Here is a 25,131-nt window from a genome sequence, read left to right as displayed (position 1 = left end):
TAATGCCAAGTATGTAGTGGCGTGCAATTTTTTGAAGTTATAATCCCAGACAAAGGACTCAAGAGGACTGTGGATACCTGAAATAAATACGATGATTTCTGGTTTCACTAAGAATGATTTCTGGTTTCTTCTCTATGATGGGAAATTCATATGTTACATCAAACAAAATAACCTTTGCTTGTGCGATAAGTGCTTGTAGCCATGGAGGGTTAGTTAATGAAGGACTGTAATACATTCGTTCTTTGCTTCCTAACAAGACTCGACAAGTACCCAATAGCTCCGTGGGCGAGACAGTTGACTAGAGACATTCGAATTCGTTGGTTTGTGGCCAAGTGAAATGTTGTCATAGGCTTGTAGCTAAGAGAGAGCAAATGCCACACACATATATATCTAACCAGGAGATGCCCAGCTAGAGGAGAGTGGTGCAGCAATCTTCCATTGAGATATGAGGTGCAATCTTTATTCTTGGAAAACAGCAAGGACATTGGCCACTATGGATGCATGAAGAGTGTATGTCTTCGCTTGTTTGAGATGGCTGAGGAAATGCTTAAAACAGCGTCAGAAAATTCTCTGGACACTTGATTAGTTCCTTCTGTTGTTTTTAAGAAAAGTAGCTGTAGGCTGATGCTGTGTTTGGATGTTGCTGGATAAAACTTTGTCAGGAAGATATCTCCTAATTTTGTTGCTGGTTTTGCTTATAGTTGTGATAGTCTGTTTAGGGGAATATGCAGATGTTGCTAGAGCGGTGAAACTGACAGATTTTATCTGTTCTTATTGTCTTTTGCTGTTTAATGTTTCAATGGAACAGAGCTTTTGTCTTTTATCAGAAAAATAAAAACAGTGTCAGAAAATTAAATGAGAGATTTTCTAGTGCGCTTACAATAGTAGGCAATAATTTAGGAGATAGTAGTATAAGACATCATCCAGTAATAGCTATAGATGCTCAGAATTTGTTCTCAAGTCTTCATTCAATCTCAATCACTGCCAACAATTCGCCCAGAAGAAATTCAAACTATATTTCCAGTACACCAGAATGTATCCCTTCTGTACTTTCCACAAGATACTTTTGAGCAACATCATAGGTCAGAAAAAATACAACAGAAAAGATTGTCTCGTAGAACCAAAAACATAAATTAAAAATGCAACATTTCTAAAGACATATCTTGAATACCGAAGCAAAAGGAATTATTTCACACATTGTGCAGTTCAAACTGCAGTATCAAATTAATGTTACTTGATAGTTTGAATTTTTTTTTTTGAAGACAATGATTCTACAACTTAAAGTGGTCAACCAAAGATTTACTGCTAAGTTGCTTCCTGAAGAAAGTCCCCATGAACTCTGAAATTGTGAAATGTCTATAATGTGCCGGTTTTTCAGGTGAAATTAATTCCGGCAAAGGCCCGTATAGATCAGAGTCTCCTCTCTTTCCAGGGTTAAAGAAGACAGCAATTGAGACTCTTGCTTCTTGACGAGAATTGGCTACCACTCGGTGTTCCACGCTCTTATACTCATCGTTGGTGATCAACTGTCAAAATAAAGGCCAGAGAAGACCAAAAAAAGTTTTAATGAAGGTAATATCTGATGTCCCAAAAGTATCTCTATTGCATTACCAAATCAGATTGGAGTCATCATAAATTTCAGCAGTATGAAGTAGATGAACATGAGAGAGCTCGACTGGCTAAAAATATTTATAATGGATATCAATGAATCTTGAACTCAGTATATATAGCTTTACATAATGAAAATTTTCTGCTTGTTCTTCTTATGTCAGGGATTTATTGTCAGCAAACATAAAAAGATTCATCATTAAATCATTGATCACACTAAATGCCCATAAAACAACAAACTTTATAAAAAATAACAACATTCTATTTCTATTCGAGTCACTTCCAGCCCTGCATTATAGCATATTCTCTAGTCACTAACAGAGCAGAGGTAACAAAGAAAGTTATGAGAAAGTTTGACCAATACATGAAGGCAAATACTTCAATGCATCTTTAAAAATTATAAATTTAATTCAACGGCTATAATAGTTAGTTTTTATACTCATAAAAAATTAACTCTATTATATGGAAGAAACCCTCTATATGTAAATAAATGATCAAAGAAGACAAGCACTGCTCCAAGTAACAGGATATGCAGATAAGCTTGCTCCACGTATCAAGCAATCTTCCAAAGTTTTCAATGCAACTGACTTAGAAAAGCACTATAATTATATCTCATCAATTATCTATATTATGCTACTAAATAAACGAGGAAGGAAAGTTCAAACTTTTGACCACATAATTTGCTCCAATGCATAAGAGAAGAACCATAGTGGAGGCAAACCTGCAGGAGATCCCCGACGTTAACCACGATTGCACCGGGCAAAGGCTTGACATCCACCCAATACGCCTTCCCGTTCGCTTCCGTCCGCTTCACCTGCAGCCCACCCACGCTATCCTGCACTAGCAACGTGAGCGCCCCGGGATCCGTGTGCTCCACCGTTCCCATCGTCCGATCCGGCTCCGGGCACGGCGGGTAGTAGTGGCACACCATAACCTTCCCTTCGAGCCACGTTTTCATTTCCTCCACCCTCTGGGGCCCCAGCCCTAGGGCCTCCCCCATCAGGCCCATCAGATCCCGGCCGACTCGCGTGACGTGCTCGTCCCACGTGAGCAGCTCCTCGCGGCAAACGGGCGGGACCCGCTCCGGGTCGGGTCGGTTCGGACCCATCATTATCTGAATCGTATCGCGCCAGCTGGCGGCGGCGGACTTGTAGAGGTCGACGTTGGAGTTGTAGGCGACCCCGCCGGTCATGCCGCGGGAGTAGAAGGTGGATCGGACGGCTGGAGGGAGCTCGTGGAAGGACCGGACGGCGGCGATTGTGCCGTCGATGGCGGAGAGGGGGACGCCGTGGTTGGTGACCTGGAAGAAGCCCCAGTTGCGAGAGGCGGCGCGGATGAGATCGACGGCAACGGGGCGGGGAAGGGACAGATCGACGGTGGGGACGGAGAGATGGGGCGGGGGAGTTATTGCCGTAGATTGAGGGGAGGGGTGGAGGAAGAAAGGGGGAAGGGATTTGACGCCGGATTCGACGAGGCCTTTCACGCCGGTCTTCGAGGCGTCAAATTCCTGCAGCGCCGCTGCGCGATCGTAGCTTTCCGTGCTCGCCATCGCTAGGAGAGGGCTTGCGGTTTTAGGCCTCGCCTTAGATTTGGTTCCGACTTGGAATTTCTGCAGCGGTAGTAAACATTGGGTGAGAGACGTGCATATGGCCATGTAAGCTTATCGGACAAGTGACGTACGTGCAAATACTTCAATTACCTCGCTAGATGACTACAAAAGATTGCGCCAAGGATTACCACGAATGCTAATGTATTATGAAATGTTTGTGAGCAAGACTGACGTGGCAATAAGCTGACCACTAGTGCATATATTAGTGGCGCATACTCTTTCCCTCTTTTTTTTTTAATCTTGGATTGTGTTTGTGAATGATAAAATAGCCCATCTAGGCCTAATAGGAAGTTCTGGCTCATTTTATTCGAAACGATTTAAATCTGTTAGTTTCAGTTGGGCTAAGCCTTGCACCAATGTGGGCCCAATGCAACTCGAATGGTCCAGTCTCTGGTTTCGTTCTTTCGTATTACGCTCATTTGGGCTGACCCGGTCTGGTGGGCTTTTGTTCACTCCAATAGTAAGTGTTAAAAGACTTTTACCGACGACTCATCATGATATAATTTATGAGTCAGAATTAGCCTAATTATCTAATCTATTTATCAAAAAGATATTGGCCGAAAAGACTTGAGATTAACTAAATATAATAGCAGAGTTATCTCGATAGGATACTCTTTATTAAATAGTGTCTAATTTCATCGGTTAAAAAATCGAAAGTACTTTTTATATAATAATTAAGAAAGGTTGTTCAAGTTTATCAGGAATAAAATAAATTACTTTCCATTTTCCGTCTTTTTTTTTTACCGTTAGCGTAAAATCCCAGTCTACTATCACTTCTACATACGCTTCGTCCACGTCGCCTGGCGGAGTTCCGTTCTGTCTATAAGGTACACCGTCGGTGACTGCGAGCACTATAACTCGCTTTTGCCCACTCCTGCCCGTTTTTCTCCATTGAATACCTCCGACTCAGGATTAGCAAGGAGAAGTGAAGCGAGGGAACCAAGGGGCTTCGATCGTCGATGTTGTCCCATCGGAATTAGGGCTTCTTTCTTGTAGTTCATTGTTTCGCAGTCGATCGAGACATCGACATCCTAGTTTCTCTCCTCAATCCGCTTCGAGGGATAGTCATGGTGGTTAGGGTTTCGTCCGCTTCCGATCGGGATCCGTCTCCTTTCCCTCCTTGAGAATCGTGGGGAGGGCGCCTTCTTGCGAGGTAATGTCCGGTCGACGTTTCTCCCCTTTTCTCTGTTACCTTTTTTCTGTTACCTTTTCTTGTTTGTGTCAGAGAAAGAATAGTTTAAGCGGATTGAATTGGGGAGTCTTGATGTGTCATGCATGATTCAGGAAGCGTTTTTTTTTTTCTCTTTTTTTTTGTTTGTGTGTGTGTGCATAAATGGTCGAATCCCTAGCCCTAATTCCTAATCCCTTCTCCTTCGACTCGACAGTGCTGGTGACTCGCGCTCGCGGGCGGGCGGACTGCGGCGGTTAGTGGTCTCTCTCTCGTTCTCCGCCTCACCCACCGCCACCGCCACCTTCTTAGTGCCTCCTTCGTTCTCCCCTCTATTTCTCTGCCCGACCCCCTCATCGTCATCCTCTCTTTCCCTACATAACCTCCTCACCCACCGCCACCGCCACCTTCACCTTCCTCCTCTCCCTCTCTTTCTCTAAGCCGCCGCTACTGCGCCGCTATGCTTCTTCTGTCACACCTTCCTCTGCACACAGATTTGACTAGTGTGAATTAGAATCTGAGGCTGTGCTTGGGTGACCACCCGCTTAGTAATTGATGAGTTTATCGTTATTTAGTAATTGAGGAAGCCCCCTTTGTCAGTTTCACTTGAATCATTTTCATCGCCAATTCTGGTTCTTCTGGTTTTGCACGCATGAGTGTTGATTGTTGGGGAAATAGATTCTCTTACTTCAGCAGCGGAAGGCTTAAGATTTCTTGTAGTTGCTTTATTATATTTGTGAGCTTTATTTCCGCTTAAGGCCTCATACCTTATAGTTTTCTTTGATGCAAGCTGATAACTGTGTAAAATTTTTAATGAACTTCTTCTGCAAAATTATTTGAAAAATCCTTTGGTGAAATAAATACCAAACTACCTCTGTCCTATCTGTATCTAGCTAGCCACTTCGGTTTTTGTTAGTAGTTGTTTCTTTAGACTTTTTGTGGATTTGCATAAAGGTAAAATAATCCATGTCAAAGAGAGCTCGAATCTTGCCAAATAGTTATCCAGCAATTCATTGAGATTAGGAATCTAGAACTTTTCTTAAAGGCTAATCTGTTTGGTGCACACTTTATAATGCAAGTCCTTACTCTTTCAACAGATGTTGGACTATATTAACTGACAATTCTAATTTATTTCAATAAACCATGAAGAACTTTGACAATTTGTCCTCTAAACATCAATAAAAATCATATAGTAGCTCTTTTGTCATCTCAACTAATAGAGGACAAAAGTAATACCTGTATTATACCTAAACTATACACAGTATTACTCAGAGCATTGTATTAAAGTGCTATATCACTTATAATTCATTGCATTTTTTTACCACTTTTACTATTTTGTTCTTGTTCTTTTCAACAGCTATTATTATGTCTAATTCTGCTTGGTAGGATCCTTTATCTTGCACTTGTACAATAACTGAAGTTCAAATATTTATTTACTTATGTCATCACTTCATCAACATTTGAATACTTTCATGTTGCCTCAATTGAGTTTAGGTGTCTGTCTGCATGTATGTCTTGTCAATAACATGCTTCAGATTTTTCTGCACATATTATTGGTCATGAAAGGTTAGTTGGAGAATATTAATGGTGCAGGTAGTCTAATTGACAAGTATGCATTTTCTAGTGTGAGCTTGATTGTGGTTGTTCAGTTTTTGTGATATATGGATTTATATCTAACTTACATGACCTATTTTCTCTCTCTCTTTTGACAGTTCTGTTCATGAGATGGCTTCATCTCAGCATGTTGAAGTGGAGGCAGCTAAACTTTTGCACAAACTTATTCAGGAGTCAAAGGATGAACCTGCTAAATTGGCAACAAAGCTCTATGTGGTTTGTAGCTTTTAATAGTACTTTTGGTGAAGCCTAAAAATTGGGGAGCTGATTTGACTTTCCTTGTCTTCCTTAACTTCCACAGATATGTCAGCATATGAAACTAAGTGGAAAAGAGAAGTCATTGCCATATCAGGTCATATCAAGGTAATCTTTGGACCTTTTTTTTTTTTTCTATTCAACCTTCAAGGCATTGTTAATTAAGCAAAAATTTTCAAAGATTTTTTATATATCATATGGAACTACCTGACATCTGGCAAAAACTGTTGAAAAACTATGGTGGCTTAGTAAAAAATTTTGATTTTGTTTTGGTATTTGTTAGAACATATTGAATATGGATACATATATGGAATGCGGATGAGATAATGTGGATTCATGGCATGATGTTCTCATGCACATATATACACACATGTGCATGCACGTCCTCAATAGCACAGGCACACATTAGTACACACACAATGCACATGAACACTTATCTTTTATCCATGTAGGTGACAGTGTGTGTGTTAGACATTAGTGAGTATATGTGTATGAACATGCCTATGTCCATGTTTGCTTGTATTTATGCGTTTACCTATACGTACATGTAAACATATATGTACGTATATAGATGTATGTGCACATGGATGTATACTGCAATTCCTTTATTTGGCAATTGTATCGGTAGCCTTAAATAATAATAACCAATTGGACACCCCTATTTTCTTCCACAAATTTATGTTGCATATGCAAAGCATATCTTAGGATCTAGTGGTATTCCATTAAATAAATCCTTCTCGCAACACCAAAATGGGCAATGAAATCCTGACTTCCTTTTGACGATTCTTCATATACTCAACATCTTGTGGTTGATGGCCCCTTATTTAAGAGTTATTGTAGATATGATCCAACTTCTAACCATATCTGCAATTTGCTTAAGTATGACGTGTATCCTCAAAATATTGCATGGCTAGATCTAATGTGGACACAACTAGGAATTGTAATATGGTTTTCTTGATATTTTTTATCTGATAAACAGTATACCTAGTGGAAGTATTTGATTGTGTATCATGAGGAATCTTACCTTGATTTGGAGACATTTGAGGGGACGAGTGCATTGACGTAATCATGATTCATATTTCAGACTGAGTTGTTTTGCAGTTCCAGTGGTTGCAACTCTAGTTCTATATTTATGGCGATAAACCTAAACACTAAGACCAAATTTGACTGGAAAAATGAACCACTAAAAGGTGCAAGCAATATAATTCTGATATAAATAATATATTTGTTTTGCTTGGATCCTTTAATGTTGGAATCTCACTTATTTGTAGAGATTTATTTTGCTTGACACAACTATTGTCGGAATTTCTCCTATTTTTAGTTGAATAGTTGAATTTTTTTTCATGTGACAAAGATCTGACAATGTTGTTTATAGTTGTAGTGTAAATATGTGTTCATTGAGCTAACTTGTAAGTTGTAAGTGTAAATTATGTATAATGATTAGGACATCTGGTCTCATGCCATTAATGTAGTTCTCTCTAATTTGTTTCCTATGTACTATCTAAAATAGTTTATGATATATATGTTTAATATGGACAAACATCATGTCAATAAAAGAAATGAAAAACATAAAATCTTTGCTAGACCTTTGGTAACTATGAATTCTTCAGAATGATGGACAGAAACTGAAATTTGTTGCTATCACACAAAAGGACTGCATGTGGTTTAACACTTATGGTCTTGTTTGTTTTGAGTTTAAGGACCCCTTTGAACTGGTTTAGGGATCTTTAAACTGGTTCAGTAACCAAATATCTTTTTATCTTTTTCATATCTAATCAAATTTACTCTTCAAAAATCAAAACTAAAAACCAAACAAGGCCTATACTTCTGAGTGGCAGATTAAGGAATTTTGAATCCTTCCAACAGGACACATAAGATTAATAAAAGGTACGGCATAAGTATTAGTCTCCTTTGGTTCTGACTTCTCGGTATCTATCCGAGAGGAGCCAATATTTGTTGGAAGCACATTCAAGTGTCTGAGTCGAGAGATCGTGCTCGTGATAAGACTCTTAGAATAGTGTAGAACGGTGCTATCATACTGCTTCTTAAGCAAGCTTAACTACCAGTCTGGAGTCTAGTTTAGGCTACAATGCAACAATAGTTAAAATGGAGGCCTATGCTGGCTTGTTTGGAATCCCTAAGTGAGTTCTTGGTTGCTTTCACACTTATTAAAGTTACATCAATAACTGATGTAGGACAGTTTGGCCTATTCTACTGTTGTAGGAGAATTCCAGTGTCTATACTGTGTTTATTTTGTCTACTTTTATCTGGTTTACTTATTTTTTTCCTCTTTTGTTCCTCCAAAACCTTTTCCTCTATTTTTGTTTTGTCTCCTATGTTTATCTTCCATAAGAATGAAGATCTAGCCATTAGCTGGTTTACTAAGAGTTTTGGTTTTCCCAGTAATTTAAATAATCTAGCTTCAAAAGTAATCTAATGATTTGAATTTGAGCCCTGAAACGGGGCTAGTTAGCCTCATTTGTTAACCATGGATTAGGTAGCTTAAACTAAGTTAAGAAAATGTGGTGTTCAGCTGTGAGCTAGGTTAAGAGTATAATTATTACTTTTGATGTGACATAAAAAATTGAAAAGTGTTGGTTTTAAAGAAAAAATTTAGATATGTAGGAATAAAATGTTTTTTGACTTTGAAGTATGTTAGTATGAAAATAGTATTATTAAATTGAAGCAACTATTGAAGTTTAGAAAAAAATCTCAAAAAATGAAAATTTTACATGTAAACATGATGTTTTTGGGAGCATTGCAGGCTTGTGGGACCTTAGGGGAAAAAAATGCTAATTACAAGCTAATAAAGACACTTTCGACCTTAAGTCTGCAAATCACTTTGTATTATGCAAATATACTACTGCCTGCAAGCATGTGTTGCAGACCTGTAAGTCCATTGTTGGCTTGGTTTACAAATCTGTAACCCTACTACAAGGTAAGCTTCTTGTGTTTTTTTTTTCAGCCCTGTGGATATATAAGCCTCCGTGTAAGGTTACATTATTATTATTTTATTGTTTTAAGAAGTCCTCAATATTGCAAACTTTATTCAAAAAGATGGAAATAGGTTATTATAGGATTAAAACCATTTGCGAGCTTAGAAGCTTGCAAGCCTGTGACCATTTTATAATCTATTTCAAACTTAGGAAGTTTTAAGTTTTTGTTTTGGAGGGAAATGCATTATTTTAGAGGGAAATTAAAAATATATGTGAGAAGATTTGAAATATAGGTGTGCCATTATTACTTTAATGTGACACGAAATAACGATAAATGTTTTTTTATTTTAGAAAAATTGAGGATATATCATGCAAATAATACCAAAATAGTATTATTAAATTTGTAAAACTTAAATGTAAGTCATTTCGGGGATAAAAATATAATTTGGGAATTATTTAAATTTAGACTTATTTGTATTTTCTCTCTCCTCTCAGCTATTGCATTTGGTTAGGGAAAAAAAGAGTGTTTGGTTATTGAACATGATTAGTGGCCCCTAACCAAGTTCAGGGGAATTGCTTGGCCTCAAACCAAACAGGGGCTTAACAACCTATCGTTCTTCTCTCTGTCTTTTATGGTGGAGGTTGGATGGTGGACAACGACCACTGTACCACTGCTGCTGTAGGTAGCAAGACAGTTACTTTCCATGAAACTGCAGTTAATTATCTTGTTAGCAAGCTGATATTGTGAGATGTGTTGTGCGACACACATAGTGCCGAGAGGTGCTTAATTCCTTACCCTAGAGTGCTTAGGCATGCCTTGCACTTTATATCACAAATTTAGTTCTAAACCTTTTGGCATTTACGTGCTATATATTTACATTTATAACTCTCTTAAAAGTTCATTTGTTTTTCTGACAGTAAATTCTTAATTGTCAGTACGGAACAGTTTTGAATTCAATATCTTAATAATTATCATTTTCAGGGCCATGGAAACTGTTATAAGTCAGCATAATCTTGATATTGATGCCCTGAGGTCATCTCGTTTACCATTTGCTGGTGGGCCTACGATCGGTGACTCAGGGAACATTGGATCGAAGGACAAGGAGATACTCAATCCCCAAGCACCTAGGAATGACACTGAGAGGCCCCAGAGAAATATGCCAGCTGGTGGATGGCAAGTTGCTTCAAGTAATCAAATGAAGGAAGAAACTTATGCCGGTTCTTTCCCCACCTATGGTATGCTGAAAGATTCTCTAGCGTCTCCAAATATGGCAGATATGGCTAGGCATGATATATTGAATTCAAGTAGGCCACCAGCAGGACCGAGTAAGATGGATGGCGTAGGAGCTGATGTTCAAGGGTCTGCGTCACAGAAAAGCAGCAAATCATCTGATCATGGAAGTCCTGCTAGCGTGCGAATGGAGGACAACATATCTACAAATTCTCAAGAGAGGATCTATCAGGTGAAACCAGATAATCAGGTAAACAAGAGGGATGTAAAGAAGACAGGAGCTAAAAGAAGGCAAGATTCGAAACCGGTTGCTAATTTGCATTCTGACAAACCACAAAAATCAGATGCTACCTTTGCTGGACATAATCTAAAGAAGGGAAAGCAAGCAGCTTCAAGTAATATTCAAGGCCAAGTTTCTATTAAAGTTCGTGATCATGAAAAAACAACTCCTGCCCAAAGTTCCGCAAATTTGGAGCAGTTGTCATCATTATCTAGTGGTTCTGGACAATTATTTAGATCTCGACAAGATGATGCAATGGAGTTCCCTGAGAGGACTACAGATAAATCTAAAGATCCTCTTCCTTTTTTGGGAAATTCAATTTCAAAAATTCCTGGGAAAGGAGAGGTATCTTCTGGAAATAGTGTTCTTGAGTTGCAGAAAGGAGTCTTACTACCATCAAGAACAAATACTTATGGCTATGTCATGAACCAAAGCAAATCAGCTCCATCTTCAGAGAACTTTCAGGGCTCCATTGAAGGTCTTACTCAGCCTTATCCTGGAATTCATAATGCAGACCAGACCCTCTGCTCATTTTATAATGAGCATTTCCTTGCTTTATAAGGAAATTTCAGGGTTATGTCATTTCCTGGAATTCATAATGGAATTCATGGAAATAATGAAGATTATCTGTATTGAAAATATTGACATACTAAATCAAATTATTGCAAGAATTATATCGCAAGGATTTTATAGTTGACTTCTTGTTATGCACATTTTGCAGGTAATTTAAATACAAGACCATCTGCTGCATTCAACTCTTTTGCTGTGGCGAAGATGAACCTTTCTGGCCCTCCACATTCTATCTACTCTTCATATGAGAGTCAGGAGGTGGCTTCACAATTCCGTTCGCTAAGAAATCTGGAAACATCTTCAAGTTCCCAATTGCCAGAAAAGGGCAAGGATGTGATTGCTGCCAATAGTAGCATAGAGTTTCCCTCGGATATTTCTGCTAAAGCTGTTGTTGGTTCCGAAGTAAGGAAATCTGGAGCATCACAATATTCGGACAGAATTTTGGAAGCCCAGGTTGGTTCATTATCCCAAGTGGTAGAAACATCAAATGCTAATTTTTCTCTGGATTGATCCTAGTGCAAGGTAGATGCACTTTACATGGCAAGCTAAGCATAAAAATGCACCACTTCACAACACAAGCTTTAATTGTTGCTACCTTCAATATATTGTTTGTGGAGTATTGTTTCTTGTAAATTCATTTATGCTAGTGGGAATGGAGAATTGAACTCCTTAAATCTGTTTGCCTTGCCAAACTTCATTCTGTGTTTGGTTTTGGACAGTGGTCGTTCAATGCTCCTTGTTATATGTATGAATGCCTATATTGTTTTGTTTTGATTTGATTAGTTGTTAGGCAAAATATTTTTTTTTAAACATGTGTCTGATTGTCTGAATTTAAAAGAGAATTTTCATGTAGTAGCAGTAACGTGTTCAATTATTTTCATCAAAACTCGGAAACTTTAAAACTTATGCTGAACTGACTGTCAGACTTTTACATTTGTTGCAACCTTCTACATTTGTTGCTTCCTCAACTTCTATAATTTGTTTGTATTTCTTCGTCTCTGATTATCTATGTGAAATATACAGGGAGGAGCCATTCAAGAAAGACAAAATAAGGTTAATATCCCATTGAAAGCTGAGACGATGTATCAAAGTATTCAAGAGGCCAAATTATCTGGTCAACCAAATAAAAAATTCGGAACAGGCCTGATTTCTCAGGCATCTGCTTCTTCAAATCTTCCATTCAAGGAACAGCAACTGAAACAGCTTAGAGCACAATGCCTTGTATTTCTTGCATTTAGGTTTGAACATGACGCATTGTCCATCTCACATGTATTGAGTTTTACTGTTTTTATATCACCATCTCTAATAAGCTGACATGCTCTCTGTATATCAATTTTTTTTTTTTAAACTATGTTCACCCTCACATGCAGAAACAATTTGATCCCGAGGAAATTGCATCTTGAAATTGCACTTGGTGGCAACTACTTCAAGGAAGGTTAGCATGTCTTCTCATCTCTTTCTGTTGCCTGTACTTGTCATTTTCCCCTTTATTGACTTGTTTTAATATTTAGGTGGTAGTGCAGATGGGGTTCAGAGAGGATGCAGTGTGGGCAGAGGAACAGATACTTCTACTAATGAACCTCATAACAGTCATGAAAATTCTGGCATTTTTGGTAGGCCAAATGATGTTTCTAGACTGCCTTCTTCATCTACTGGAAGTTTAGTAGAGACTGACTCCTCATCAAAGGACACTGAAAGCACAAAAAAGAAAAAGAGTAGATGCTCAAATTTAGACAAATCAATGGTGGAAGGGGAAAATAACCAGTCACAAGTTGTTAAACAGAAGATTGGTAGTGAAACTTCAGAATCATGTGCAGTATCAGTCATGCCGCAGGAGGCAGACTGTCTGATAAATGCTGGAGGAAGCGCCTCTGACAGTCATTGTGGTAAGGAAAGTTTAGAAAATATCAATCTGCAAACTACTAGATCGGGGCAAGTCATGCCTGTTTTGGGTGTAAGTAAGCAACCTCTGAAGCTCGAGGGAACAAGGGCCAATGTTCGTGTCGATGCTTCAGAAGAATTAATAGCAACTGCCATGCTTCAGCGCCCCACTTCCTTTGGTCTATCTCACCTAAACTGTGGAAGCAGTAGTTCAGGAAACTTACTCAAGCAAGATTCTCCAATATCCGATGCTAGCATGCCAGTAGATAGACACTGCACTCCTATATCAGCAAAAGAGCAGTCTCCACAGAATATAGGGAATGACGGTGAATATTTCAGTCATATGAGGACCGCTTCAATGGTTGTTGACAAGTTCTTCACCCCTATTGGTCCTAGAGGGAAGCTACCTGCAGCTTCACAGTCAGTTATCTCTTGTGGCATGGCTAATGTTTATGCTGGAAGTAGTGATTTGAAGGAACCAAGGGATTCTGTTGTCCAAAAGCAGTGCACTTCTGATGCATTCAAAACTATGGCGGGTGATATTGTAGGTGGACAGGGGGAGGTGGATATAGCGTTCGATGATTGTCGTGATCAAGAAGATGGAAACATATTGCCACTAAATGATATGCCTGAATCTCCTCCGAAGTACACCACCTCTGAGAAATGGATCATGGACCATCAAAAGAGGAAACTCCTTGAAGAACAAAAGTGGGTATTGAAGCAGAGGAAGACACAGGATAGAATTGCAGCACGCATTGACAATTTAAGGGTATTCTTCTAGCTATAAAGATCTTGCTTTCTGGATGCTTGATTGATTTGATTTATGATTTGGAAAATGTTTTTGCGATTAATACAATCTTTTCTTATGTGTCTATTAATGGTAGTAAGTTTTGCTATTATATATAGAAAGTAATATATTAGTTCAGAAGTAGAGCTACAGGATCTGAAGTAAATGTACCCTGAGAGACATTGACTACTGAAATTTCAACATACATACCACAGCTCATACTAGTGCTGCAGTCACAACATCTTTTCCTAGTAAATATATAAGTAGTAACTCAGTTGATGATAAAAAGTTTTTTCAATTTTTTCACTCTTTACTTTGCTTTTCTAAGAATAAAATTTTCATCTTCATTTTCCTCTGAATGAGGGGAGTATCCACCTATTTTTTGTTTTCTCCATATCTTTTGCAGCTTACAAGTGGAAGATGTACTATTCAATCTTAAAAGAAGTATCTATTTTCTTTGAATACTATTCTTTCCCCCAGTAAGATGCTGCAAAATTGATTGTCTTATTTTGAGATGTTATGTATTCGCCTACATATCTTTGTCACAGATGATCTTTGCTTTGTTGCATAAATGCACTTTGATTTAAAACAATGCTTAAATTGTTTTGCTAGTTCATGCAAATAATGTTATGTCAGACTACTAGTAGATGTTATATTACAGTGTGCTAATAGTTTCTCATATTGTACTGAATTTTAGCTTTCAGGTGTTCATTTTTCTTACTTTTGTCCTATATGTGCTTTTTATGCAGTCTCTATTCACTTTTAGTTCAGTTCTGTTTTCTTAAGTTTGTAAATTATGATGTACATTGATCTGAATTCACCTGTAGAAGGAATCTTTTTTTCCTTCTAAGTTTGTATTTTGCTAACGAATCTGTCTTGATCAGAGAAATGTAAGTTCATCAGAAGATATTTCTGCAAAGACAAAAAGTGTCATCGAATTGAAGAAACTTCAACTTCTGCAACTTCAGCGTCGTCTTCGCGGGTTTGTGATTTGTGTTGGTGTTTTTGAGATTCTTCTAGATTTGTTTATCTGGACATAACTTAAGTAATTTACTTGTGTTGGGCAGTGAGTTTCTTAATGACTTCTTCAAACCTGTCACATCTAATATGGAGCATTTGAAATCCATCAAGAAACATCGACATGGAAGACGAGTGAAGCAGCTAGAAAAGTTTGAACAGAAAATGAAGGAAGAAAGGCAGAAGCGAATTCGTGAGAGGCAGAAGGAATTCTTTGCTGAAGTTGAAATCCACAGGTGTGAGCCATTGTGCATTTACTATTCAAGAATGACTTCCTCTTTTGCGTTATATGATCTCTTTTAGCATACTGAAGTATCACATTTTAGGAATTTTATATTCTGTGCGATTCAATTATTTCTTGAAGTTGAATTGTTGACAGTTGTAGTTGTTTTAAAGTCTAAATCCTCATTTTGTGTGCTATGGTTTTGTTATTCGTCAATGCCTTGTGCATGTAATTTTCAGAGAGAAATTGGAGGACTGCTTCAAAGTCAAGAGAGAGCGCTGGAAGGGTTTCAATAGATATGTGAGGGAGTTCCATAAAAGGAAGGAGCGGATACATCGAGAGAAGATTGACAGGATCCAGAGAGAGAAGATTAACCTACTGAAGAACAATGATGTGGAAGGATATCTTAGAATGGTTCAGGTTATTGCTGCGTTCCAGCTTTGGAGATTCTCTTGAATTTTGATCAGCATAATTATTGTTGTTGATCAAAATGTTGCCATGTAGGATGCAAAATCTGATCGTGTAAAGCAACTTCTCAAGGAGACTGAGAAGTATCTTCAGAAACTAGGTTCCAAGTTGCAGGATGCTAAGGCAATGCCGAGACGGTTCGAGATGGAAATGGATGAGAGTCGAGCAGTTCATGTCATTGAGAAGAATGAGGTCACAAATGATGATGAAGATGAAAGTGACCAGGCTCAGGTATGTGTGTTCTGCCTACTTCATTGATATCTTACTTTTGTCCATCTGATCATTTCTTGCCTTGGTCTGCTGCAGCATTATCTTGAAAGCAATGAGAAGTATTACAAGCTGGCCCATAGGTACAACCGTACAAAGACAAAAAGTGTCTTTGAATAGCTAACTTATTAATGCAAATTTATATTTCGATGCATTTGTCTACTTTTTTCATCACATATTTGGTAAGTATTACAGTTATGTGTCCTGTGTTATTCAGTGTAAAGGAGACCATAAATGAGCAGCCAACTTATCTTCAGGGTGGAAAATTGAGAGAGTGAGTAGATTTATCTCCCTTGTTTTACTCGCCCCTTTTTTGTCATTTGATATGCCTGTCAGACTTTTCTCTTTTCATTTTTCTATATAAGCTTAGTTTGTTTCATGAAACTCTACTAGTCATGTGATTTTTTTTTTTTTTGATTATAGGTACCAGATGAACGGTTTACGTTGGTTGGTTTCATTGTACAATAACCACTTGAACGGGATTCTTGCAGATGAAATGGGTCTTGGTAAAACTGTTCAAGTATGTCCTATAGCAATTTTATTATTTCTTTCCTTTTATCAAATTTAGATGTTATATCTGACAATCCTGATTATCCAGGAAGATAGTAACGAGCTTATTTCCTTGACAGGTTATTGCTTTAATCTGCTATCTTATGGAAGCAAAGAATGATAGGGGGCCATTTCTGGTCGTAGTTCCATCCTCTGTCCTTCCTGGATGGGCATCTGAACTTAACTTTTGGGCGCCTAGTATAAACAAAATTGCTTATGCTGGTCCTCCAGAAGAGAGGCGCCGGTTATTCAAGTAAAAGCTCATTATTTTGATTGTCGTTTTGCAGTTAATAGTTCACGAAGATGAGCTTGTTAATTAGTTCGAAGATAGAGCTTGTTAATTAGTTCATGAAGAAATGAGTTTGACCTTTTTTTTTTCCTTGTGCAGGGAGATGATTATTCATCAAAAGTTCAATGTTCTTCTGACTACATATGAGTACTTAATGAACAAGCATGATAGGCCAAAGCTAAGCAAGATTCATTGGCATTATATTATAATTGATGAAGGTCACCGCATAAAGAATGCATCCTGTAAACTAAATGCAGACTTGAAGCATTATCGGAGTTCTCATCGTTTGTTGCTGACAGGGACACCCCTACAGGTTGTTGTGCTTTCCTTTTTACATCATCTTCATATTGAATTATAAATTGTTTGCCTAGATGCTGTATCTTGTTATCAATTGCGTTAAATCTTTTGATTATCCACTGCATCAGTACTCGTCTATGTTAATATCTTTTGTTCCTTTTGCTGTTCATCATATCTATCCATTGAGCTGTTGTGGGATTTTCCTTAATTATTATTGGACCTTTTCAATTGGTACACAAACTTCTGCCATAATCCATATCTTTACTGATACTACTACCAAAATTTCTGTGTAGAACAATCTCGAGGAGCTGTGGGCACTATTAAATTTTTTGTTACCTAATATTTTCAATTCATCAGAGGATTTCTCTCAATGGTTTAATAAACCATTTGAGAGCAATGGAGATAATTCACCTGATCAAGTAAGCTTCCTTCTTTATTTACAACACAATAGTTATAATACTTTTTGTAAGTATTCATATCACCAAGGTTTTTTACTGAGTTTGTTTTTGTAGGCTTTACTTTCTGAGGAGGAAAATCTGCTAATAATAAACCGTCTCCACCAAGTTCTTCGGCCTTTTGTACTTCGTAGGCTGAAACATAAGGTCTGAGATTGTCTTCCTTGTGCATATACCTTGATCTTATTGCTGTTTAATTCTGTTCTTGGAGCTGCTTTTCTTTTACTTAATATTCCTTAATTTTTTACAGCATAGCATTTGTTCATGCTGTGAATTGTGTCCTTGAATAATTTTAAATTGCAATGATGTGACCATGAGAGAGTATAGTTTGCTTTTGTTGCCTACATTGTATATTCTTGTTGCAACTCCATATGGATTTCTGATAGTTATAAATTCACGTAGATATCATGAATGGCTGTGCTGGCGGCATACCGGCACATGGCATGAGGGGTGCCGCACGGCACCCCTCCTAATAGTTCCACCGCTCGCCGTCGACCTCGTTGTCGAGCTACCCGTTGCCGATCGCCCGAGCATGTCGGGTGCCCTAGCCCGAGAGAGAGAGAGCGAGAGAGAGAGAGAGAGAGAGGGAGGGAGGGAGGGAGAGAGAGAGAGAGAGATTATCAGTTAAAACTTAAGTTGCGGATCTGGTGATCAGTGACGACAAAGGCGAAGTTAGTTATCTCTTTTTTTTTTCTCTTCTTTTATGGCATGGTCGGTAGTCGGCACGGTTTGCCTATGACACGGCCATCGTTGGTAGATAGTACCTTTTTTTTTAAAGATCTTTGACTTAAAGAAGATAGATTGTCTTTTATGTATTGCAATCTATTCAGAAATACAAATGCATTGCAAGACAGTTCGCTTTAAGTAGTCTTCTCCCATCTTTAAGGCTTGTTGAAACTCCTAGTAGAAAACGTGGCAGCTTGATAGAGCACGGTGACATATGACATCGATAAAATTGCATCTGTGTGTGTGTGTGTGAAACATGAACACTTCAAATATCATGTTGTGTGTGTGTGTGCATGAACACTTCAAATACAATGTTTTTTCTATGTCCTGACACTTACCAGATCTTGACACTCACCGAATACTCGTTGGACGTGTCAGGCACGTCTAAGAATTATGATATTTAAATTTTAAAGTAATATAGAATAAATTAGATGCTACAATCTTGGGACACGTTTTGGCCTTTTGGGCATAAAATTTATCACATGCTACAAAAATTTATAATATAAATTATCTATTGCAGAAATTTTCTACATATGCTGCAGAAATGTAATGCATCAGTCACAAGTTAGTGCTTATGAGAAAATTAATATTAATGCAAATTAGTGCAAAAAACACAGATTCACCAATTCTATCCAATGTAGTTAAGTAAAGGTAGTTAGTTATTTATTCTCATAATATTGAATTGTATTGTCATGTATTAGTATTACTATCATTAAATCTTTGTAGTATTGTGTACATTTTGTTTTTTTCATGAATAATTTATGCATGTCTATCTATTTATATTAAGATAGAAATTTTTTTATTTAAACACATCAATAAATAAATATAATGCTTTTATTTATTTATTTTGTTGTGTTCTAAATGTCGTGTTTTATTTTTTCAAGATTTGTTGTATCCCCGTGTCCGTAACGTGTTATATCCGTTTCTTATGTTTATGTCCGTGCTTCTACTTTGTGTGTAACTTTCTCCCTTCTTATTCTGCAAATCTCATGATAGCGAGATGCTGACATGGCATGAACATTGACTTAATCATTGGAAACATTACTATTGTAAGATTTATGAATGTTGACTTCAGGAAGTGTATTTATGAATAATTTAATGAATTTAATATTGATATTACCTGTACAATTTGCTGATAGTTCAATATTTTGTTTGGGTTTCTAAATCTACATTTAGAGTTGTCCAACTCTTGTGCTCTACTTTGCTATTTGTCATCTTCTTTGTTTTCAGGTTGAAAATGAATTGCCAGAGAAAATTGAAAGGCTTGTAAGATGTGAGGCTTCTGCTTATCAGAAACTTCTCATGAAAAGGGTCGAGGAAAATCTTGGTTCTATTGGAAATACAAAGGTGCTTTTTAATATGTGATGACTGCATGTGCTACTATTTCTTTGTTTGCTTCTTAACCATACTAAGTACTTGCATGCTGCTCAACAGGGTCGTACTATACACAACACTGTGATGGAATTGCGTAATATCTGCAACCACCCTTATCTCAGCCAACTTCATGCTGAGGAGGCATGAAACTTTGCTTAAATTTTCACTGAGTTTTGGTCCTATTGCACTTCCTAGTTCAACTACATTTTTCATAACATATTCATTGTAATTGCTATTTGTCAGGTTGATAGTTTATTACCTAAGCATTATCTGCCAACACTAGTGAGACTCTGTGGAAAGCTTGAAATGTTGGACAGGCTGCTTCCTAAGCTCAAGGCAACTGGTCATCGGGTATGTCAAATTTCACCTATATATATAGCAAGTCTTATTGTGAACTTGGACATTCTAAATCCTATTCCCAGGGTGCCATTGAGCTTATTGTGACTGTCTATTAGGATAAAGGTGGCATAACTGGTTTATACTTTTGGTCTGAGCTATTTTGCTTGTTCTCTTTTGATGTATTACTTCCGCAGCAGCTTGTAGCCTCTTATACACTGCTTTTGATTATTTGGGTTGGTTAGTGTCATAGTAAAAGGAAAGGATCTTTTATCAAAAAAGAAAGGAAAGGGATCTGTTTGTATGCATGTGTAGTTGAAGAGGATTTGAATGTGAAAACGTAGTGTGAATTATCAATTTTCTTGTGAAATATAAAAATGTCAATGGGAAACCTTTTAAAATTCTCTTTATGTGATTTTTGTTTTTTGAAATTTGAAGGTGTAATCGGAACCAAAATATTGGTCAAATTTGCAAAGTGCGTCGTATTGATTTATAGAGAACTGTAAGGTACCATCTTTTATAAAGAGTACTAAGAAAAAGATCATAAGGAGAATAAGGCAAGGATTCTGCCTTTGAATGAATTCTTATTGACATAGATGCACATCAACTTGGGCTAGTTTTAACTTGTTGACTCTGGAAGATTGAACATCATATCCCATTTTATTTTTGTACTCTCATATGCACTCTCCTACTCCATTTCTGACCTCTATTTAATTTTTATATTGTTGGGTCTTCTACGATAGTGGTGATCTACTCAGAAGTCTGAATATATAGTTTTGAATTAATTTTTTAAAGGATTAATTATGCATAGGCCCCCCTGAATTATAGCCCATTTTCACACAGAGGTCTTTCCTTAATTTTTTGTGACACTTTGATCCCCTCAACAAGAATTGCCTTGTCGTTGATATGTGTTGTGCAAGCCTTCGGTCGGCACGATATGTGCTACATGGTGCCATACAGTGAGTCAGCATGGACAATGGTAAGATAAGGTAAAATAGAAAAAAAAGAAAGAAAGAGGGGATGAAGAAGGAAATTACTTGCCTTACCTATTCAATTCCATTGGCGTCATCGGAATCTCTTGCTTTGTCGTGTGCTGGCGTGCCCCAAACCGGAGAAGATGACGATCTATTTTGCTGAAGAAGAATTGGAAACAGATTGTGAAATATACGATCTGCTCACTTCAGTGGGTATTTATAAGGAGAGATCCGACTAAATGGATCTAATGATTAACTCAAAGTGGATTGTGCTTAATTCACGATCCATTTCATGAGATTGCTGCCCTCTTCCTAAGACTCCGGTGAGTGGCCTTAAGGAGACCCTCTATGATTGCAATAAAGCCCTTATAAGTCTATTCGCATTTGTGGACTTTTCGGTAAGTGTCGGCCAACATGTGGTATCTAACCTTAAGGTGTTAATGGATAATGTCAAATGACCATCTTCCTTTTACTATTCTCTCTTTCCTCTAAAATAAGGATAAAATGGTCCCTAGAGGGCCTAAAATAGATAACGTGATATTTTTTAGCTATTTTTTTTTTAAAAATAACTAATAAAATGGGCATTTCAAAGGTTTTACATAGCACAACAATATAATTAATTCACTCTCAATTTTGTGTACTTGGAAAATAACTCAAGCATGAATTTGAAACTAGTGTTAACTTTCCTAGGGCACTATTCTGGACTTTCTCAATGATTCTTGAGCTCACATTTAACTTTTTGTTGGATGCAAACATGTGCTTGCAGGTGTAATTTTTGTTGTATCTCCTTAATCTGTATTCTGTAAGCTTGACAATAAATTGTTTTCCTTTTATGATAATTTTTTTTTTTAAGATTCTGTTGCTGATTATGTGGATATGATTCTTTGTTTACTAGGTTCTACTTTTCTCCACGATGACAAGATTGCTTGATGTTATGGAGGAGTATCTGTGCTGGAAACATTACAGGTACCTTCGCTTGGATGGACACACCTCTGGACAAGAAAGAGGAGCTCTCATTGAGGAATTTAACCGTGCGGACTCTCAAGCTTTCATATTTCTGCTGAGGTTTGCATTTAGACTCGGATACTGATAAAATTTTCACTGAAGCAATTTACTTTCTGCTCAACACGAAAAGTGGCTAAAAGATGCTTTATTCAAGTTAACTGCTAACCTCTCTCCTCTTTGCACGTCTTTTTAGTCTTCTCTGAAAAGGAAAAGAGAGAATGAATCAGGTGTTAATTTCCTTTTAATTTTCTTGTAGTATTCGAGCTGGAGGTGTTGGAGTAAATCTTCAAGCAGCTGATACTGTCATCATATTTGACACTGACTGGAATCCCCAGGCAATATAAATAGTTCATTTCCTCCACAGGTACATAATTGATGGGTCTCACTTCTCATGCATTAGTTTCTCCTTGGTGTTGATGTAGGTTGACCTGCAAGCTCAGGCTAGGGCCCACAGGATTGGCCAAAAGAAGGATGTACTCGTACTACGGTTAGAGACGGTCAGTACTTATACACTCTTCACGTAGCTGCTTAAGAATTAAGATAAATTTATTTGCATCCTATTTAGTTAAAGGGACTATAAACTAGCCTTATGGAGGTCAATTGGTGATATTTCCTTACTCTAAACAGAAGTTAAGAAAATATTTTCTTGAATTTGATGTTGATCATTTTTTACTTTCTGAACTGTATGCACCCAATTTCACTAACCAAGGTTAATGTGCTTGTCAAGATTATGATCTGCCATGTCTATCATATCTCTCTGTTTTTTCTGTGTTGCTTAGACTGATTGTTAAGCTGCATGAAACTGCAAGATCTTGACAAGGTATTCTAAGAATGGCTTGTTCACTGACAATGGTTGAACAAGCAACTTCCCATTTCCATTTGCCTAATCAGATCCAATCTAATATGGTGTTGGCAGTTAATATAATAATTGAGCTGAAGCTACTGAAGACTCAAGGTGCTCCAAGGCACTGATATCTGCCTGGGCACAAATTGCAAAGTGAGGAACAGACATTGCTGAAGCAAAGAAAACAAGACAAAACATAATTTCTAATGATATGTTAAGAACAAATAGTTGAAAATGTTTGTTAAGTGTGTCCAAATATTCTGTTAAAGAAGAGTAAATTAGGATATATTTTTCAAAATATATGAAAGGTGGTATCTAAAGAAGAATGTGAAGAACAAAAAATGCTGTTGGGTTGGAAAAAAGTGGGTAAGCAGAAAAGCAGGAAGAAAGACATGAAGAACTAAAGCAATGATTGGAAAAAGACATAGAAGTAAGCTCGTATAAACTTAGGCTGCCTAAGATTGATGTTTGATTTTTTTTTTTCAAGAAATGCTATACTTGGGTATGTAGTCAGTAACTTTTTTGACTTTCTGGTAATAATGGTGTAACATGAGGTCAAATAGTTTAGCCAGTGGTGGCATGCAAAGCGTGTTCCATGATAATTTTTTTTTTCTGGCTTTATAAATCTTGGTGCATATATTTGTGGAAGTGATTGATGAGGACATAGAAGGAGATGCTACTACTCTATAGTGGACATATCTGGTAGAGGAGATGAAATTGACGAGAGAAGAAACTGCCGAGAAAATAAGCTTTAGAGTGATAGATAGTAGATAGGTAGAGGAAGGGCTAAGCAGGCCACACTTGGCCGAGCCCCTCTTCTCATTCTTAAGTCTATCCTCATCCTTAAATTTGCCCCTACTAAAGTATGAAGGTCTATATTATTCCATAAGTTAACTAATTTGGCATCTTGGGACTCATAAGCACATGCTAAGCTAATTTGAATTTGGACTAATTTTGAACATAATGCAGGATTACTTGCATTTCATCTTTAGTTGTTTGAATCAATTAGGACTCTGATAAGATTTTCACTTGTCTAACTTACTAGATCCCAAACCAGGTAGCTATTCTGAATGCATGGCCTGCTACATTAAAATCAAGACAGTTACTTTCCGATTTTATAAAAACTAAGACAAGACCACAAAGCTAGAAACCTATAAACATATACCACTAAATTTAAGCTTATATTCACAAGTGTTTTTCTTTGTGTCGGTGATTTACGGGCTGTGAAATTCAGACAATATTTGTTCCATTGAAACTTAAAGTGGCCGTAGAATAAGATGTTTCATTTGTGTGTTAATGCTAAAGCAACCTTCTGTTGGTCAAAGCATTTGATTTCAATATCTTTCAAAGAGACTAATGCTGGGTTGGCAATGAATTTGTTCGTATTGGGGTAAGTTAACAAGAAATGTTTTTTATTATCATACACATTGACCAAGAGCCTTGCTACGAATTTGCTCTGGTGTCATGCAAATGCCATCGAAGAGTTTTAATGACAATACAGAGAATCATTTCTTATCAAAAATTTTGTATTCCTGACTTTATTATTTTATTTACTGTCACAAAGGTCCGCACTGTAGAAGAACAAGTTAGAGCTGCAGCTGAACACAAATTGGGTGTTGCTAACCAGAGCATAACTGCAGGCTTTTTTGACAACAATACAAGGTATTATTTTACCTTTCTATGATTTACTTTGTGAGTACAGAATCTTTGGTCATTCACACATTGCAGGTTAAGCATTTTTGCCCCTCATTTTCTTCTTATAATTGCAGTGCTGAAGATCGGAGAGAGTATCTTGAATCTCTTCTTAGGGAGTGTAAGAAAGAAGAAGAAGCTCCTGTATTAGACGATGATGCTCTCAATGATCTCCTTGCTCGTAGGTAAGCTTCTATTTCTAATTTCAGAAGTTTTGCTGATTATTTTTAGTTTGTTTTTCAGATTCTAAATTCTTGTACTCTTGGCTTGATTGTAGTGAATCTGAGATTGACGTTTTTGAATCTGTTGACAAACAAAGGCGAGAAAGTGAAATGGTTTGTCTTTCTTTTTGTATTTGTGAACATTTTCTTTTGGTTGTGATGATGATGTTGTATTTTGTTTTTTTATCCTTTCAAGTTTGGATAGTATCCTTTACTTATGGGATGTCTTCTCAAATATGTTCAGGCAGCATGGACAGCATTAGTTCAGGGAGGTTCATCTGATGAGTTGGATCCCTTAGTGATGCCTTCTCGTCTTGTAACAGAGGATGATCTTAAGACATTCTACAAAGCTATGATGGTATATGAATCAGCCAATCTCGACATAAAAAGGAAAAGGGAACATCCTGGTGGCCTTGATACCCAGCAATATGGAAGGGGTAAACGGGCTCGTGAGG

At 37.3% G+C, this 25,131-nt stretch overlaps 2 protein-coding genes across 4 annotated transcripts in view; one reads left to right on the top strand and one right to left on the bottom strand.

Annotated features, from left to right (window-relative positions):
• Nucleotides 1-991: 991 nt before the first annotated feature.
• Nucleotides 992-3,293, bottom strand: LOC140779783 (1-aminocyclopropane-1-carboxylate oxidase homolog 4-like). Its single transcript, XM_073125036.1, has 2 exons — nt 2,330-3,293; nt 992-1,526 (listed from the first exon to the last, which is right to left on the bottom strand). Exons 1-2 carry the CDS (start codon nt 3,260-3,262, stop codon nt 1,272-1,274), a joined length of 1,188 nt encoding a protein of 395 aa, XP_072981137.1. The 5' UTR covers nt 3,263-3,293; the 3' UTR covers nt 992-1,271.
• Nucleotides 3,294-4,040: 747 nt separating this feature from the next.
• The window catches only part of LOC140778612 (uncharacterized), a 28,209-nt gene continuing 7,118 nt past the window's right edge, over nt 4,041-25,131 (top strand). The window contains exons 1-30 of one of the 3 annotated variants that reach the window (XM_073123412.1): nt 4,041-4,370; nt 4,603-4,641; nt 6,098-6,215; nt 6,301-6,362; nt 10,173-11,179; nt 11,423-11,724; nt 12,295-12,509; nt 12,642-12,706; nt 12,783-13,921; nt 14,824-14,921; nt 15,007-15,192; nt 15,419-15,599; nt 15,684-15,878; nt 15,954-15,997; nt 16,132-16,188; nt 16,338-16,434; nt 16,544-16,716; nt 16,852-17,065; nt 17,343-17,468; nt 17,562-17,651; nt 19,461-19,577; nt 19,665-19,745; nt 19,848-19,955; nt 21,810-21,979; nt 22,176-22,254; nt 22,342-22,416; nt 24,328-24,425; nt 24,533-24,640; nt 24,733-24,790; nt 24,921-25,130. In XM_073123412.1, coding sequence (XP_072979513.1) covers nt 6,111-6,215; nt 6,301-6,362; nt 10,173-11,179; nt 11,423-11,724; nt 12,295-12,509; nt 12,642-12,706; nt 12,783-13,921; nt 14,824-14,921; nt 15,007-15,192; nt 15,419-15,599; nt 15,684-15,878; nt 15,954-15,997; nt 16,132-16,188; nt 16,338-16,434; nt 16,544-16,716; nt 16,852-17,065; nt 17,343-17,468; nt 17,562-17,651; nt 19,461-19,577; nt 19,665-19,745; nt 19,848-19,955; nt 21,810-21,979; nt 22,176-22,254; nt 22,342-22,416; nt 24,328-24,425; nt 24,533-24,640; nt 24,733-24,790; nt 24,921-25,130 — 5,460 coding nt within the window. In that variant the 5' untranslated portion in view covers nt 4,041-4,370; nt 4,603-4,641; nt 6,098-6,110. Of the gene's footprint in view, nt 4,371-4,602; nt 4,649-6,097; nt 6,216-6,300; nt 6,363-10,172; nt 11,180-11,422; nt 11,725-12,294; nt 12,510-12,641; nt 12,707-12,782; nt 13,922-14,823; nt 14,922-15,006; nt 15,193-15,418; nt 15,600-15,683; nt 15,879-15,953; nt 15,998-16,131; nt 16,189-16,337; nt 16,435-16,543; nt 16,717-16,851; nt 17,066-17,342; nt 17,469-17,561; nt 17,652-19,460; nt 19,578-19,664; nt 19,746-19,847; nt 19,956-21,809; nt 21,980-22,175; nt 22,255-22,341; nt 22,417-24,327; nt 24,426-24,532; nt 24,641-24,732; nt 24,791-24,920; nt 25,131 lie in introns of all 3 variants that reach the window. The other 2 variants (XM_073123413.1, XM_073123411.1) reach the window with 2 other exon arrangements.

Source organism: Typha angustifolia, chromosome 15 (genome assembly GCF_048772165.1).
Source record: "Typha angustifolia cultivar Huaian chromosome 15, ASM4877216v1, whole genome shotgun sequence".
NCBI classification, from domain to species: Eukaryota; Viridiplantae; Streptophyta; class Magnoliopsida; order Poales; family Typhaceae; genus Typha; species Typha angustifolia.
The sequence above is the reverse complement of the archived record's forward strand: the minus strand, read 5'-3'. Positions and strand labels throughout refer to the sequence as shown.

What these genes read in the sequence shown, in the direction of transcription:
- LOC140779783 (XM_073125036.1), bottom strand. Translation starts at nt 3,262, where the DNA reads ATGGCCATATGCACGTCTCTCACCCAATGTTTACTACCGCTGCAGAAA. An exon ending in ACGTCGGGGATCTCCTGCAG is followed by an intron (nt 1,527 to 2,329) that starts GTTTGCCTCCAC and finishes TTATTTTGACAG; the next exon opens with TTGATCACCAACGATGAGTA.